The 15,284-nt window shown below is 45.4% G+C and overlaps 5 protein-coding genes across 5 annotated transcripts; 4 read left to right on the plus strand and 1 right to left on the minus strand.

Annotated features, from left to right (window-relative positions):
- Window positions 1–3,336: 3,336 nt before the first annotated feature.
- Window positions 3,337–3,832, plus strand: N7511_007725 (uncharacterized protein; the record flags this gene model as incomplete). The annotated part of the gene is made up of 2 exons (XM_057130102.1): window positions 3,337–3,390; window positions 3,446–3,832. 2 exons carry the CDS (start codon window positions 3,337–3,339, stop codon window positions 3,830–3,832), a joined length of 441 nt encoding a protein of 146 aa, XP_056981885.1.
- A 1,846-nt stretch (window positions 3,833–5,678) lies between these two features.
- On the plus strand, window positions 5,679–9,209 carry N7511_007726 (ankyrin repeat domain-containing protein; the record flags this gene model as incomplete). The annotated part of the gene is made up of 1 exon (XM_057130103.1): window positions 5,679–9,209. One exon carries the CDS (start codon window positions 5,679–5,681, stop codon window positions 9,207–9,209), a length of 3,531 nt encoding a protein of 1,176 aa, XP_056981886.1.
- A 1,885-nt stretch (window positions 9,210–11,094) lies between these two features.
- N7511_007727 (uncharacterized protein) lies at window positions 11,095–11,394 on the plus strand (the record flags this gene model as incomplete). Its single annotated transcript, XM_057130104.1, has 1 exon — window positions 11,095–11,394. The coding sequence occupies one exon, from the start codon at window positions 11,095–11,097 to the stop codon at window positions 11,392–11,394; it is 300 nt and encodes a 99-aa protein (XP_056981887.1).
- Window positions 11,395–11,644: 250 nt separating this feature from the next.
- Window positions 11,645–12,076, plus strand: N7511_007728 (uncharacterized protein; the record flags this gene model as incomplete). The annotated part of the gene is made up of 2 exons (XM_057130105.1): window positions 11,645–11,955; window positions 12,010–12,076. 2 exons carry the CDS (start codon window positions 11,645–11,647, stop codon window positions 12,074–12,076), a joined length of 378 nt encoding a protein of 125 aa, XP_056981888.1.
- Window positions 12,077–12,624: 548 nt separating this feature from the next.
- On the minus strand, window positions 12,625–14,118 carry N7511_007729 (epoxide hydrolase family protein; the record flags this gene model as incomplete). Its single annotated transcript, XM_057130106.1, has 5 exons — window positions 12,625–12,716; window positions 12,786–13,040; window positions 13,094–13,169; window positions 13,234–13,774; window positions 13,832–14,118. 5 exons carry the CDS (start codon window positions 14,116–14,118, stop codon window positions 12,625–12,627), a joined length of 1,251 nt encoding a protein of 416 aa, XP_056981889.1.
- Window positions 14,119–15,284: the final 1,166 nt, after the last annotated feature.

Consider the following 15,284-nt stretch of genomic DNA (forward strand, 5'->3'; position numbering starts at 1 on the left):
CAAATACCTACGTGCGCCAGAGCCCGAGCCAGAGCCCGACCTGCAATTTCACCACCTACAATCAACACTGTGAAGTCATATGGAGGACTTTTGGATATCACGACCCCTAGAAGCACCTATAGAATCACGTTTGTGGTGGTAAAGAAGGTAAAATGTCAATAGATTAGCTGGAAGTCAACCTAGAGGGGTTCCAAGTAAGATAAAAATAGGATACTCACAGTTACTACGACATCAAATATCTAGCGAAAATCTACAGAGATCGCGCCTTGTGCATATTCCTTGCTTAAGATTTGTGAAGATTGGCCCAAGTAGTGATGGGTCCATCGCTTCGGCTCAGTAACCCAGGTCGAGTGATCTAGCAATCTGCGGTATTGTGGATCCTCCTCATCAGCCACTGGATTTGTCAAGGCCTAACTTCTCGAAAAGCTCGGTAATATTTATTCCTTAGAAAAATCGAAGCACCGGTTAATTATTGGTATCCAACATGATCTTCTCAAAGCATAGCCAGGCAGTGTAGAGCAACGTCGATATTCTTCCAGTGGCGTGTGAAGACTCTTATCACATATTCCTCAAGATCTCAATAGCTGCAAGGGCCGTAAGAGGTTAGTGAAAAATGTCAAGAACTTGTATTATCGTGCCTTATATTAGAACGTACATCAGGGATTGGACCACTGACATCATCAAAAAAAACTATACAGCGCTCAAGCGGAACTGTTGGATGATATAGTGATAGAGTCTGATTCATTCCCCACTCCTAGCCTACCGTTTTGGCAGGTCGGTAAGCCAGGGAATGAGCCAAGTAAATAATTTACCTTGGAAGCTACATCCTGTCTTCCATATAATAGTGCCCACTTAAAAGAAATTGACATCGTCCTGAGTGGTCTTCACATAAGAGGAGCAGGATAGACCCTATTACCTCTATAGTACGTAGACCCCCTATACCTTCCCGACTAAATCGACTAGGAACTCTATAAAAATAGCCTTCGCGCCTAGGGCTTCATTATTTACCGGTATACCTACTAGAGCTAAGTGTTACGGACATACCAGGCATCAATCAGTATAGGGCCGCAACTTATTGATAGGCGGTCATGGACCAGTCAATCGACCGACCCATCGAAATCACGTGACGAACAATCAGAGAACAGGGCAGGCGCCCTTTTCGGCCCTTGATTTACCAGCACCCAGAATACACCACAACGCTAGGTGACGGTAAGGCCACTTCCGGCCCCCGATTCACCGTCTCAATGATTATTGCAATTAATCATCACACGGAAAACACGTGATCATACGAGTAGTAGAACGACAGTCGTTAAGTAGAACAGTTCTACTATTCTACTATCTACCAATCTACTAAGGAAGAACTTAGGATATATAAGGACCTTATTTATCTAGTTTAGTTCTTCGTGTTCAATCATCCATTATTACTTATATCTACCATTCAGAAACCTTTATGACTCGTACAACTTGGTTATAACTTGGAAACACTACAATCTAGCTAATACTCCGGTATAGACTTGATCGGCGCTCTACTTAGCATCGCTCCTCGATACCCTCGAAAGGACTTAGCCTGTATAAGGCTTGTTGGGCAACGGTACAGTTAAGAGATAGATCGTTGACGTTGGAAGTTAGCATACAGGCAAGTATAACCCAGAAAGTCTTCTAACCTAGCGACGACCCGCTAGCCAGTGCGTAACATGCTTCCTCCCTTTGGAACCGTTTCTCCCTTGCCTGATTGACAGGCCGTACACCTGTAGTAACGTATACCCTTTACACGTAGTGCTAGAAAAATAGGTACTAGCCTAAATCTAACATTCTACCGAAACTAGTACTATCGTTTGATTACGTAGGATATCTTAGACTCTATTCTTACCCCTAAAAAGAATAGGGGAGTTATTCGACTTATTCGAGAGAGCTAGGAGGAGTATAATCTTTACGACGGTATGTAAAGGATCAAAGATAAGTACAAAGCGATTAAAGGGTGTACTTTAGAAGATATAGCGTAGATAAAAGTCCCGTTTTATGATATAATATTTCTTTATCAGGGTGAATTAGCCAGAGAGGGTTAGTATTACGATTATCGTCGTCCGCCGGAGATTTCTTATTATAAGTTCTCGTTTTAGAAAGAATTAGCTTGTTCTGTAATATAGCAAGCAAAAGAGGGAAGTTGATAGTTTTCTAATTCTATGGTAATCGGGAGACAGTACATTTTTTAGCTAATAAGAAACGAGAAACCGAAAAAAAAGAAACACATACAACAGTAAGGATTCGCTAGTGGTCACCCACCTAACTACTAACTTACCGGCGTGTGGCTTGAGTACGGCTGAGCGGACGGGAAGCCCTGTTCTCCACACCCTGTGGTCGTATGTGTGTAGAACCTCATTAGAGGGAAATACACAGAAAGAACTTCGATAAGATGCTAAATTGGGTGCTGTAGTGGGGAAATCACGTGATCTGCATGATTACTGCCTCAGCGGTGGTCAGGGTGTCCTCAAGGAAGGGATATGGGCAATCTACAACTGTAGAGACAGAGATAGACAGAGACAACAATGCCACTCATTTCCTGATTCACGATTCATGATCATTATGCTCCATTATATAGCATCTGATTATCCCTTCTAAGCGTCATTTGCCTAGAGTTCCCTACCCTAACTTGTTGTTGGGTTTTCTTGTCATATGACTTTGTGATAGTGACAAGGTCTTGAGCATTAGGCGGAAACCGTAGGTCAAGATCTGCCATTCGTTAACTAACACTTGGTGGTGAGATAGTAGCATGAGCTTATTACCAAAGCCGTGCCCCTGACGGGGCTAGGCAAGGGGTTCTTTCTCTCATCCTAGATTTGTATCCTGAAGGATCTCTCTCATCATCATTCGGAAGAAATATGATCACGGTGTACAGTCCACATATTCTTTCTCATCAAATGTAAATCGTTGATCAGATTTAGTGAGGTCGGGTCGATTGTTTTCCGGAAAAGACTCGCTGGCAACAAGTTCCCCCGGACAACTGATATAGTCGGATTGTCTCCGTCGGGATTCACGACTTCCATGAATGTTTGCAACTCTATCTACAACTTCCAATTCTTTCTTTTACTTCGGTCTATATGTATTCAAGCGTCAAACAAGCAGAAGGAATTCGGAAAAAGGAGCTAGTGCTTATCACGTCTTTGCGCTAAACTTGACATTTACAAGCCATCAATTTCTAAGCAATTTCCGACAACCGACCCCGCTTGGTTAAATAGTATTTCCAAGGTTGTAACTTCCAGTTTCTCAATGGTCACATAAGTTGACTTTGTTTCCAAAATAGCCTTTGACTTGAATTTCTGGGATCCTTCTTTCATGATGCCGGATAGTCCGAAACTCGATAAAGAAGCTGCCACAAAGTGGCTCGAAGCTGTATGATTGTGTCTATCACAATTTCGCAAGATAATTAACTTACGATATTGCCTAGTTTCACCGCGCGAGCGCTACTCTAGACGCCGACAAATGGCTTGACGAGTTTATGACCGATGATGTGGAAATGCAATATGCCAATAGCCCGGTGATCAAAGGCGATGAGGTGCGACTCATGTTCAAGAATGTACTCGGCCAGTTGGACATCATGACACATGAGATCCGTTACTTTGACTACGTCGCCCCTCGAATTTATCAAGCTGCGACCATCCGATATCTCGTCAAAGGAGACAACCCGGATACCGATGTGATCACAATTCCAGGATTTGCTGTCTTCGCTGTTCGGGAGGACGATCTGGGGCGGGTTAAGTGCTACCGGGCAGAGACATTCTTGGACCCTTCGGCCGTGTTTCAAAGGATCGCTGAGAAAAACACCCAGCCATAGTGGTCGAGCAAAGTATCTTGCATGATTCCCAGAAGCCTAGTAAAGAAGCAATGAGGCCGATTATTATTAGACCAGCATCATCAGTCAAACTGACTGAACTTCCATTTTCATAATACAAATAGACTCAGAGCTCTCTGTTTGTTAATGAACGATGATATCACTCTTTTTCTAATTTCCAGTTATCAAACAGTTTTGCAATATTCCCTCGGACTTGGACCTCAGGACAGGGTGCAAAGAGCAAAACAAAGGAAAAAAAATGCGAGTGTCCTCATCGAGTGTTGAGGAATCACAAAAACAAAGCTCTACATAGCCAAAGACTGCCTACTCACAGAGACTCGATTTATTCGAATCATACAAAGTGGATAATTCTGTCTAAGCGCGAGAATCGAGATATCATTCGTAATTATTGGATGTCCCTTAAGATTCAACTGAACAAAAGGATTCTGCACTGAGGGCGCACTCTTCCTCAGGAAAGGCTCAGTAAAACTCGAGAAGAATAACTGGGGTTGAATAGTAAGCATGCACCATAAGCTCATTCACGAACTGTGGTTACACTGTTAGGAAACAGGTTGTATTGAGCACGCATAGTATACGTTGGGATGGCGGATAAGGCTGGGTGCGCTATACACAAGGTGCGGGTGAGAAGTCAGTCACCTCCATCGCCCAACAGTAGCGCTAGCCGAAACACTCAGCCTCTTAGCACCTGCACCTACACGTAAGCAGTAAGTGGCATTTTATTCCACTAAGAAAAAAATCGTTCGCTTATTCCATTCTGTGATAGAACAAACCAAACATTGGTCTCCGACTGCCCATTTTCACCATGTTTCCATAGCACAACGTATTCTACAACGTAACAGTTTGATGCTTTGACACATGTGTAGTCAGTCATCATCTGGTCGGCGTTGCCTGGCGGATGAAATGGGAAGCTTGGGGGCCGGCGCGAATCCGCAGATAAAGCCACGTCAGACAGGGATATTCGTTGATTGGTTACTCGGGTACTTCCCAGAGTTGCAGGCATTGTTGAATACGCAAATATCCCATAACTGTGATATTGATGGCTAGCTCTGCCGGCCATAAGAAATGTATGATGTCTACGATGCGCCAAACATCTGGACTCTCTATTTCCTCCTGGAGGAGAATGCTGACGCTAGGAATATCTCGCAGGGTGTACATCTGCGAGTCAGGCTCCCCTGCATGGGAAGACATTCAGCACGGGCCCACCGGGCGGCTCGCCTCAAGACTTGGTTGTTGCCAGTATAGAAGTTTGGACCTTTTCATACCGAAAACACATTCTTCTCATCACCAAGACTGGGTTTGATTCATCAAATGGTTGGTTCCCCGTGGCAAAACTAGTCGCAACTAATGCTCCAAATTCGACTTTCACCATTTTCCGCTGACACAAGATTTAATAGCAGTGAGAACTTCGGAGTACAAGTGTATTCTGACAGCAAAGCTTATGTAAAAAAGCTCTTTTCATCCATTACAATGAACCCTCTAGATCAAGATAGCTTTCAGATTCTCGAGAAACGAGCTCAATATCTGCCATAACCGCTTATGGGCGGCCGTTGGGAAAAACCTCGCCCGAATCTGGCCAAATTCAAATTTGATTGCAAGGCCAAGCTCACTGGGTGGCTACAATGATCACACAAAATGTACGATTAAGGGATGTATCTACTCCGACCGTAACTTCACGGGAGTTCGTCAGCCACATCAATGTGAAGACTCCCAGTGTTTACGATTCAAAAGCCTTTTCAGTCGAAGTGAGCTGGAACATGCGGTTTTGAGTGAAGCATGCACAGCGTGGGACCTGCGCGGAACACGCCTTTTGAAACAGCCTTTTCCATATATGGCCATTTCCCACGTTTGGTCAGATGGCACTGGAACTGGGGCTTGGGAGGATGGATCGGTCAACACGTGCCTCTACGACTTTTTTGTGGACATTGCGCACCAGCTTCAATGCGACGGTATCTGGTGGGATACACTTTGTATTCCTAGTGGAAAGGCTGCCCGCAATAAAGCTACTAAGAACATCCAAACCGCCTATGAAAACGCTCGAATCACCTTAGTCCACGATTTGTTTCTACGCAACTGGAAATGGAACCCGGAAACGGCATGCTTTGCGATCCTAATGTCTCCTTGGTTCAGTCGAGGTTGGACTGCTCTTGAACTGATGAAGTCTCGGAGGGTGATGGTTATCTTCAAGGGGAAGAAGGGGCCAGTTATTAAAGATCTTGATGTGGAGATTCTGGCACAAGATAATGAGCCCGATGGCCCACGTAAAGAGGCTTCCATGATAATTAGGAAGCTCCGGCGCAGGGTTGATACTTTGGACGATCTCCTCCGTGTGCTGAAGCCGCGTCATACATCGTGGACTTATGACATGTCCAACATCGCTGCTCTGCTGATTGATACTGAGCCAAAGGAAAATCCGCAGGAAACCTTCAAGAGTATTCTGAAAGAAATTGGAAAGACTTCACCTGGCCATCTTTTTCACAAGGCTATCACATTCAATGACAGCTTTACCTGGTGCCCTGTTGATTTCTTGAAGGATATGCGTTTAAGCGACTCTGAAAGTTCACTTGAAATCCTCAATAACGGCGATGTTAGAGGACGATGGCTTATTGTCCCTTTCCCAGAAAGATTCGAACAAACATTCATGCTGGATCAACTACACGAAATGGCTAGAGTCAAAACTCGAAATGCTCTAAGATCTCCGCAACAGTGTCGACTGTTAGCTGACTGCAATGCAGCGTCAGTAAACGAAGTGTTGCTAGTAAGAGAGATCACTGAGAATCGATTTGAGTACATTACTGCCATTTCTCTAAGCCAAGAATTCGAAGCTCAAAATTTTCGGATCAAGTCGAACGTGATCATTCTCTCGGGACCTCTAAGTGCAAATGAGACACCCATTGGCTCTGAACAGAGACCATATATCACCACTTCTAAAGATGAAACACTTCACTCCGCCATTTGGAAAGGAGACTACGGTTCGTTCCGGCGACTCCTTGAGCCACACTCTATCAAAAGTCGGGATCAGCTTGGTAGACTGCCACTTCACCTTGGAGCCGAGCGAGGACATCAAAGAATGGTCAATGATTTGCTTTACCAGAACGCTGACTCAACCGCACAATGTCGTGAAGGGGAAACAGCCTTGCACCGAGCCGCATGGTCAGGATCTGCGCCTATCGTGAAGCTCCTCAGGAGTGGCGATAATTTGAGGCTGAAGGACAGGCATGGGGATACTGCGCTGCACGTTGCTTCGCAGATGGGGTATGCTTATGTAGTGAAGCTTCTCATTACACGACGCACCCTCAATGGTGGAAATGTTGATGGTTTGACCCCTCTCCATTATGCGACTATGAATGGCCACGTAGAAGTGGCAGATTTACTGAAAGACGCCGACTTGAAAGCGAAAGACAATCTTTTTGGCTGGACACCACTACATTGCGCCGCCGATCACGGGGACGAAGTCATGGTCCAAAGGCTCATAAGCCGAGGCGCAGACGTCAATGCACGAGACGACATTGTTGAATGGAGACCCTTACATTTTGCCTCGATGAACGGCCATAAGTTGGTCGTCAGCCTCCTATTAGAAAAAGGTGCGGATCCTGCGCCACTCGACATCCATGGGTGGACACCTTGGAGATTCGCGAGAATCAATGAGCATAAGGAGCTGCTGGATCTCCTGCCTACGGATGATGCTGCTTGGTCTTTTCCAGAGGAGCCTTTTTGGACATCGTTGCACTGCAAAGCAGTCAATAAGCAGCCGGGATTTACAAAAGGTCTAGCCCGATACGATGAGTCTTCTGATCCAGGGTTTTACTTGGACAATATATCTCTGCCCCTGGGTCCATTGAAATTTGCAGCGGAAGCAAACCTTGAGGTTGCAGTCCCACTATTGCTTCGAGCGAAAAACCCCGGAGAGGAAGAATTGAAGAAGTTATTACATTGGGCTGTTCGAAACAGCTGTATGGCGCTTACGCGCACTCTGATCGACTCTGGCGTTGACAAGGAGACTACTAACCAGCATGGGAAAACCCCACTACACCGTGCCTCGATGTCTGGTGACCATGTCATTGTGCAGCTCTTGCTCGAAGCGGGCGCAAAAAAAGAGGCTTTGGCCCCGTTCAGGACAATGCCACTTCATTTAGCTGCTTCAAAGGGAAACACGAGAGTGATACGTCTTCTGATTAACGAGGGGGCACCAAAAGAGGCTACTAATGAGTCGGGTCATACTCCGCTACACATGGCGGTCATTTCAGGAAAGGAGAGAGCAGTACGTCTGTTGGTTGAAGAGGGTGTGAACAAGGAAGCTACAGATAGCAAAGATATGACTCCACTGTTCTCGGCCATCAAGACATACAACACGTGTATTGCACGACTTTTTATTGAAAAGGGTGCTAACAAAGATACACGCATTGTTAAGGAAGGAGTTACTCCACTATGCTGGGCCGTCAAGCAAGGAGATGAAGAGCTTGTGCAGTACCTAGTAAATACTGGTGCCAACAAAGAGATATCCGACAGGAAAAGAATGACACCCCTCTTGTTAGCCGCTTCACTTGGACATGAAGCGATAGTCGAATTCCTGCTTGATAATGGCGCTGATTTGGAGGCATCTGATTATACTGGTCATACCTCGTTACTGATTGCGACAAAAATTGGAAATGAACCAATTGTGAAAGCCTTGATCTCAGCAGGTGCATGGAAGGAAACCAAAGCACCAAGGGAAACCAAAATACCAGATGGAGTCAAATCTGACGAAGTACCGGAACCCCCTTTCTCATCCATCGAAATATTCCCTAGGGACACCTACGACATTGACTACGGCTGTCCTAACGTTCACGATGGACCCGGCTATTATCTCCAGCCCCTAGACGTTCCCTATGACTCAGAGTTTAGAGAAAGTGATGACCCTAAGTTATATCGCGCAGGTGGACTCACACCATTACACTGGGCCATTATCAATGGCCATGAAAGCATGTTTCGTTTTCTACTTCAAAGCGGCGCTCACATAGAGGCTCGTGATTTGTATAGAATGACTCCACTTCTTTGGGCGGTGTCAAAGGAAAATGAAGAAATGGTACGGCTGTTGATTCAGAAGGGGGCTAAAATGGAAGTCGGCTCCTGGGACTCAAGAACGCCCCTTCACTGGGCCGTGTTCTGCGGAAATTTATCGATCGTCCGCCTCCTACTCAACATGGGTGCCGAGACAAAACGCATTGACGAGAAAGGTTCTCTGGCATGGCATATGAAGCCTTATAAGAGTCTTCAGAGGTCAGATCTCAAAGAATTGAAACGGCTTTGTAAGCCTGACTTGAAAGCCCGGCTGGCCACTGGTGCATTAAGGGGTATTTCCAAACTCGAGAATTTTGTTTAGGTTCTTGCAAATGGATTTTGTCTTACCTGGGCCCTTCTGGTGAGCGAATTGTCTGAGTGCCACTGGAAGTCGATGAGGGTGCTTTAGTATGGGTAGAATTGGTCCATCGCGAATGCTGCTCACGCCAGAACCGGGTAGAGAGTATCATTCAACAGGACACGTCGATAACAGGAAGGACTGGAATATGGAATGTCGCTATTTCTTAATTTATTTGCTTCCTCACGACCCCGACCAAAGCTCATTGTTACTTTGGTACCAAAAGATTGATTATATTTCTGTTCAACTTAATTATTCTCAGCCTATCTATAAAAGCCAGTGGGAGCTTGTAACAACTTGACTTCCTCGATGCTCTTATTGGTATGTATAAGTGAGCTCGATGATGTAACATTGTAACGGCTGCCAAATGGCGACTATGTATATTTTTCAAAGGACATGTTGTGACTAATAGCCCTGGCTCTAAGTTCTTCTGAGCCATCTCCGTTCATCATCTTGAGCATTCGACGTGTTTTGGATAGAATGAGCGATCACGAGTTGCAGGCCTGGCCGTTCATAGCGGCCCTGTACACCCTACTTCATGTAATGTCAATGTTCCAGTTCTCCTTGGATTGAACACACGCACCGAAGTCTATCTAGCTGCTTCGTTTATCGGCCTGCGTTGTCAATTTTGGGTTATTGGAAGTCTTGCATCCATATTCAAAATCCTTTCCTACCTAGACTATATGTTTAGCTAGGTGTTTCAAAACAAATGGTCAGTTTCTTCAAGTGCCTTTCAGGAATATTGTTTGTTTACATAAGGTTCCGGTTGTATCTTCAGTATTTTCAAATTCTGCATGCCTGGCATGGGACTAAATAAGGGCCTTCAAGCTGCGATAGCCCGTCATTTCTCATATGTACCCAGGTAGCATCGCTCTTTTTCTCACCCCGAATCTTTCGGTGGTCTCCATTTCTCTGCTCGTTCCACCACTTCGCATCCCCATCCCTGAACTTTGTAACAAAGAGCCAATTGAGCAATGCTCGTCCAAAGCCTCGGGGTACACCGACCCTAATGCAACGGCTTCTTTTGAACAGTCGGTTCCTGTCAAGACAGATTGAACGTTGTCCCTTGCACCAACTTAGTCGGCATATGTTTACCATTTTCATGCCCTGTAACAATATTACGCCAATATTTATCAAAAAGTCTGTTAAATTAGGCTCGCATAGAATCCCCTGAGAAGAAGTTAGGCTTTTTTGATTTACTAGTCTCCTTAGCTGCCCCCTTATAGTGATTAGCCACTAACTGACACTCCGTTGCCTCGCCTTTAAATCTATTCGATTCACAGGATAGTAGCTAAAAATGAAAGGTCTTGGAAAGAGTGAGACAGTACTATACACGATGCATTTGGGAATGTCCTTCAATTTACTACCGATGGCGCTATGATTGATCTGCACTAAGGCCATCCATTCAACACCAGTAATATGCCTGCATTGGCCCACTCAATCTCGTGGGACCCACCCAAATACATGTTGAACAGTCAGAACCGCCTGTCTGATCGTACTGGAGAAGTTCCAATACAGGATTGTATCATCGATATAGGTGGATTTGGATTATTGGACAATCCTGGCGCAAAAAGACCAGCGTGTATGCTCTTCTTTATTAAAATTAGTGTGTTGCAGAGATTTTCGAGCCGTGGTTTCAGAATGCTTCTTCATTATCGCCCTTCTCACAGGGCCCACTAAGGGGTTACAGCTAGAAAAACCCCGTACAACCAAAGCCGAAAGCGACAGTCTACAAAACCAGACCTTCCCCAGAAGAATTAGACGTAGGATCTGTTGGCACTCGACCTCATCTTCATACACTCTTTTAAGCAATTGACTCTGCTGGATTCGGAGATTGCGTTATTCAAAGATGGTTTTCTTCACACAGTCTCTCGCCCTGGCGGCCCTATCTTTGACGCGTGCTGCTTCTGCCCTTCCGGGACTTAGCGATCTTTCCTCTCGGGCCGTATCCTCGACTCAGCTTTGCGGAGACTACTCTAACCTTATCCTTCCCAACACGCCATGGATTGTCTACAACATGCTGTACAATGCCGCTCAGATAGTCGGCACGCAATGCACTAATTATGACGGAGTCACCACAAGCGTCAACGGCACCAACGAGGTTCTTTGGAGCAGCGTGACCAACATCGACTATGTCGAAAACACGTAAGGCCAATGAATACCCATCGATACCAACAACTCACCAAAGACTCACTGCAGGAACAACGTCCCAAAAGGGTACTCCTTCGTCGGTCTGACCCAGAACCTCGAGACAAAATTGTCCGCTATCGAGTCAATCCCCGCAGACTACAGCTGGACGCGTACCAATACCACTGATTTCAAGGGTTCGATAACACCATTACTCAAACACGACTTTATGCTGATCCCCCATCCGAGCAGGGAACATTTGCTTCGACTTCATGACCAATGACATCAAAGGTGACTCGACGTCCTCCTCCTCGCATGAGCTCATGCTTTGGCTGCAGTACGAGGGTGGCCAGCTCCCAATCGGCTGGACCAACGGACCAGCTGCAACCATTGACAACCTCTTTGGAACCTCGTGGACACTGTACGAAGATGTCAATACCGACACCGGGATTACGGTCAGCACCTTGATGCCCACCAAGCAGTTTGAGGGTTCTTTCTCTGGAGATCTGAAGGACTGGCTGCTGGCTATGGCCAATTTGGGCAGATTTACGGAATCCACATATGTCAATGTCGGCAATGCGGGGTATGTATTGCTTGTCTTTGTCGTCAGTCTATGTTCACTAACAAATTGTTACAGCACTGAGTTCTTTTACGGAAATGCCGTAATGAACGCGACCCTCGGGTTGCAGATCGACTTGGCATGAAAATATATCGACATTGACAAAGTGTCTGTTGTCGCGGTCTCATGGGAAGCAACATATTGATTATACTCGCTGTTCCGATCGGTCTGAAATCAGACTAGTTTGTCGAAGTACCAAGGCTCGAAAGTTTATCAAATAGCGTAGGAGTGTATGTAGTCATATCATTTATTGGATGAACTGCATTTCTTCATTCATTCTTGGCTTGCATTTACAAGACCACTTTATCATCATAGTCCAGCCTTATCGTGATTCATCTCGGAGACAATTCTATCTTTTCTAAGACCAGTGGCGTAATTCTACCAGGAAATTTAAATCAAAGCCTCTTTAGAATCATTCTTAACGTAGTTGGTGGAGAAGAGGTGTGATATTCTGTCGTAAAGTGTTATAATAAATTATAGAAAGATAATATGACGACCTCACCTAAAACCTTGTACTGGTATAAGCTTTCAAACCGATATTGCCTCTCTCCACGAATAGCAGGCAGTAGTCTCAGCGGCAAGAAGTAGAACATCAATGCCTTCGGACTTCTTAGTATCTCTGGAGCTTGAGTATCAAACTCGCCAATAAGTTCCAATCTCTCGCAGATCGTTCAGCAATGCCGGCGGGTTATCAATACCGGGGAAATGGCCACCGGCGTCGTTGTCTAGAAATCATGTGGTGAGCCAAATTTTCCCTTCTCGCCATTGGTGCAAACATCATGTTGTATACTCACTTTTGTAGTAAACAAGGTTTCCGACCTTTGCAACCAGAGCTGGAGGCCAGAATCCAACGTTGTACTTGAAAGCACTGAATAGTAAGGGAGCATCATTATTTGCCCTTGTGTAGACTGTACTAAATCCATGAGGATTCTGTGCATATATCATCACGGACGAAGCGAAGCTCTCCGTCAGATAATAAAGAGAAACACTCCGAAGGATCTCGTTGTGAGTGAGGACAGAGGGAAAATGCCCAGCATTGGGATCGGACCCTGGATGTGAATTAGCTTTGTGTGGATCTCGCATGGGCTGGATGACTACTTACAATTCAGGAATTTCTCTCCAATCCACGCAAGCTGTCCTACCGGACTGTCGTATAGAGCTAAACCGATGGTGGTGGGCTATCCAAAGAGTGGTTAGTAATTATATTGAGCTCCTGATGACGTCGAAATATGGAAGTATTACCTTTGTCGTTTGCTCTACAAAGTATCCAGTTCCGGTGTTGCTCCACTCCACCGTATTGGCCTCCTCGAATTCTCCCAATGGCGTGAGAGTGATGTTCTCGGCCGTGAGCTCTTCTTGGGTGGGAGGAAAGAAGGGCAGGAATGCTAGATGGGCCGCGCGCACAGTCGCGTTGAATCCATCATACAGCGCGTATGCAACACCGCTACCCCAATCAGTTCCAAAAACAGCGTAGGCGTCGTAGCCCAAGACATCCGTCAGAAGCGTATTGAATACACGGGCAGTATCTTCGACTGTCCAATTGGTGGGGGGCGCCGAGGAAAAAGCAAAACCAGGGAGAGACGGTACAATGACATCAAAAGAGACCTTTTTTCCTGAGATTGTTTTCGCCTGTTCAGTCAGATCATTAATGATAGGTATAAATTCCAGAAAAGAGCCGGGCCAGCCATGAAGTAGAAGGAGTGGAATAGCATCGCTTGCGCCTGACTTTTCGTGGATGAAATGGATGTTTAATCCTTCAATGTTGGCTTTGTAGTGGGCGAACCTGTGATACAGTAAGAATGTGACAAGTAACTCCTGCAAGATTTTTTATAGGTCATACTTATTTAATGATTTTTGTTCGGTTTTCCAATCAAAATTTGTTAACCATTCTGTTCGCAAAGACTTCAGATCACTCAGATCTATGCCAGTCGAGGATCCTGGGCCTGAGTACGATAGCTGGGTGGGAAGCTGAGTTCCGCGAATCAGGTCGAACATTCGAGGCAGTCGAGATGAAAGATCGATCTTAAAGGGCTGCGCTTTAGAAGCATTGCTGGATACGGTGGGATTCGCCTGGCTGATCCCGTAAACGAGGCTAAAGGCAAAACATGAGACCCAACGAAAATGCATCTTGATGTGTAAATTGAGAACCAATATTCAAGTCTTATTTTGGGCTGGGAAAGTGTCTCTTTATACCTCCCAATTCACAAGATCCCGAGTAGAAATAGCCGATGAATGGTGTAATGAATGATAGGTAAGCTGACGGCAGATAGTCTTACCAATCTTGGAATATTAGCACGACTACAAATTTGAATCCCGCCGTGATGCATCTGGGGACACTATAGATTTAAGAACTTCATCACTGAGCGGGATGGGGTGGAGAGCACAATAAGCACTAAATCTTAGGCGCATTTCCCTTTCCCAGCTGATGAGTAAATAGCTAGCATTTATTTCCTGTCAAATCATGTTTTGAAACCCCAAAATTGACTATACTCGTATTTCAAGATGATAAAATGGACATTATCATCTAGAACAACAAATCAAGTGAGGTGAGGATCAACTCTAGGGCTGAGTTGAAGAACTACTATTTTTTTTGGCGCCCGCTAGCCCGCTTCCCTGCGTTCTTGGCGTGCAGAAAGCTTAGGACCGAAATTCTCAAGAAACGACCTCGAAGTCCTGAGAACAAGCCTCAAGGTGGTCATATCCTCACCGCTCTGTACGTCTCATCAGTCGGATACGACGGAGACTGCTTCCGCATTGGTTTTATGTATTGCAATTACAAGGGTGAGTGAGGTAAGTGAGTGAGTGCATATAGAATGATGACACCCAGACCTCACAATTCATACATTGTGATGACCACACCAACGGAAATAATTTTATCACGATCTATACCAGGATTGAAATAATTCGGAAATCATGTCAGAGCTTTTGTCACACACACAAGAGCTCATCTTTGCCTTTGGATGAATCAAAAAGGTCTGAAGATTTTATAGTGGGAAAGTACTTGTTTTGATTGTAGCAGCACAGATATTGTCATTTTTCCGACATCTCTCTCGTTGGCCATCTTTAATGTATCTTGGGGACTCTAAGTTCCGTGTGAGGTTGGCAGAGAGCCGCTGATCGCGGTAAAGTCGGCTGTCGACGAAGGTTCTGCTTGATCGGGAGACATGGTCTTGGCCAGCGGCGGTACTAGCAGAGGAACGTGGATATATACAACTGGCCCATGGGGCAAGCGCCGTTTTTTCTTGGGTCAAAATGTATCTTCCATCGCTCCATGGCAGAAATTTGATGGTGCT

The sequence above is a fragment of the Penicillium nucicola genome, assembly GCF_028828085.1.
Source record: "Penicillium nucicola strain IBT 29836 chromosome Unknown utg000008l, whole genome shotgun sequence".
NCBI lineage: Eukaryota > Fungi > Ascomycota > Eurotiomycetes > Eurotiales > Aspergillaceae > Penicillium > Penicillium nucicola.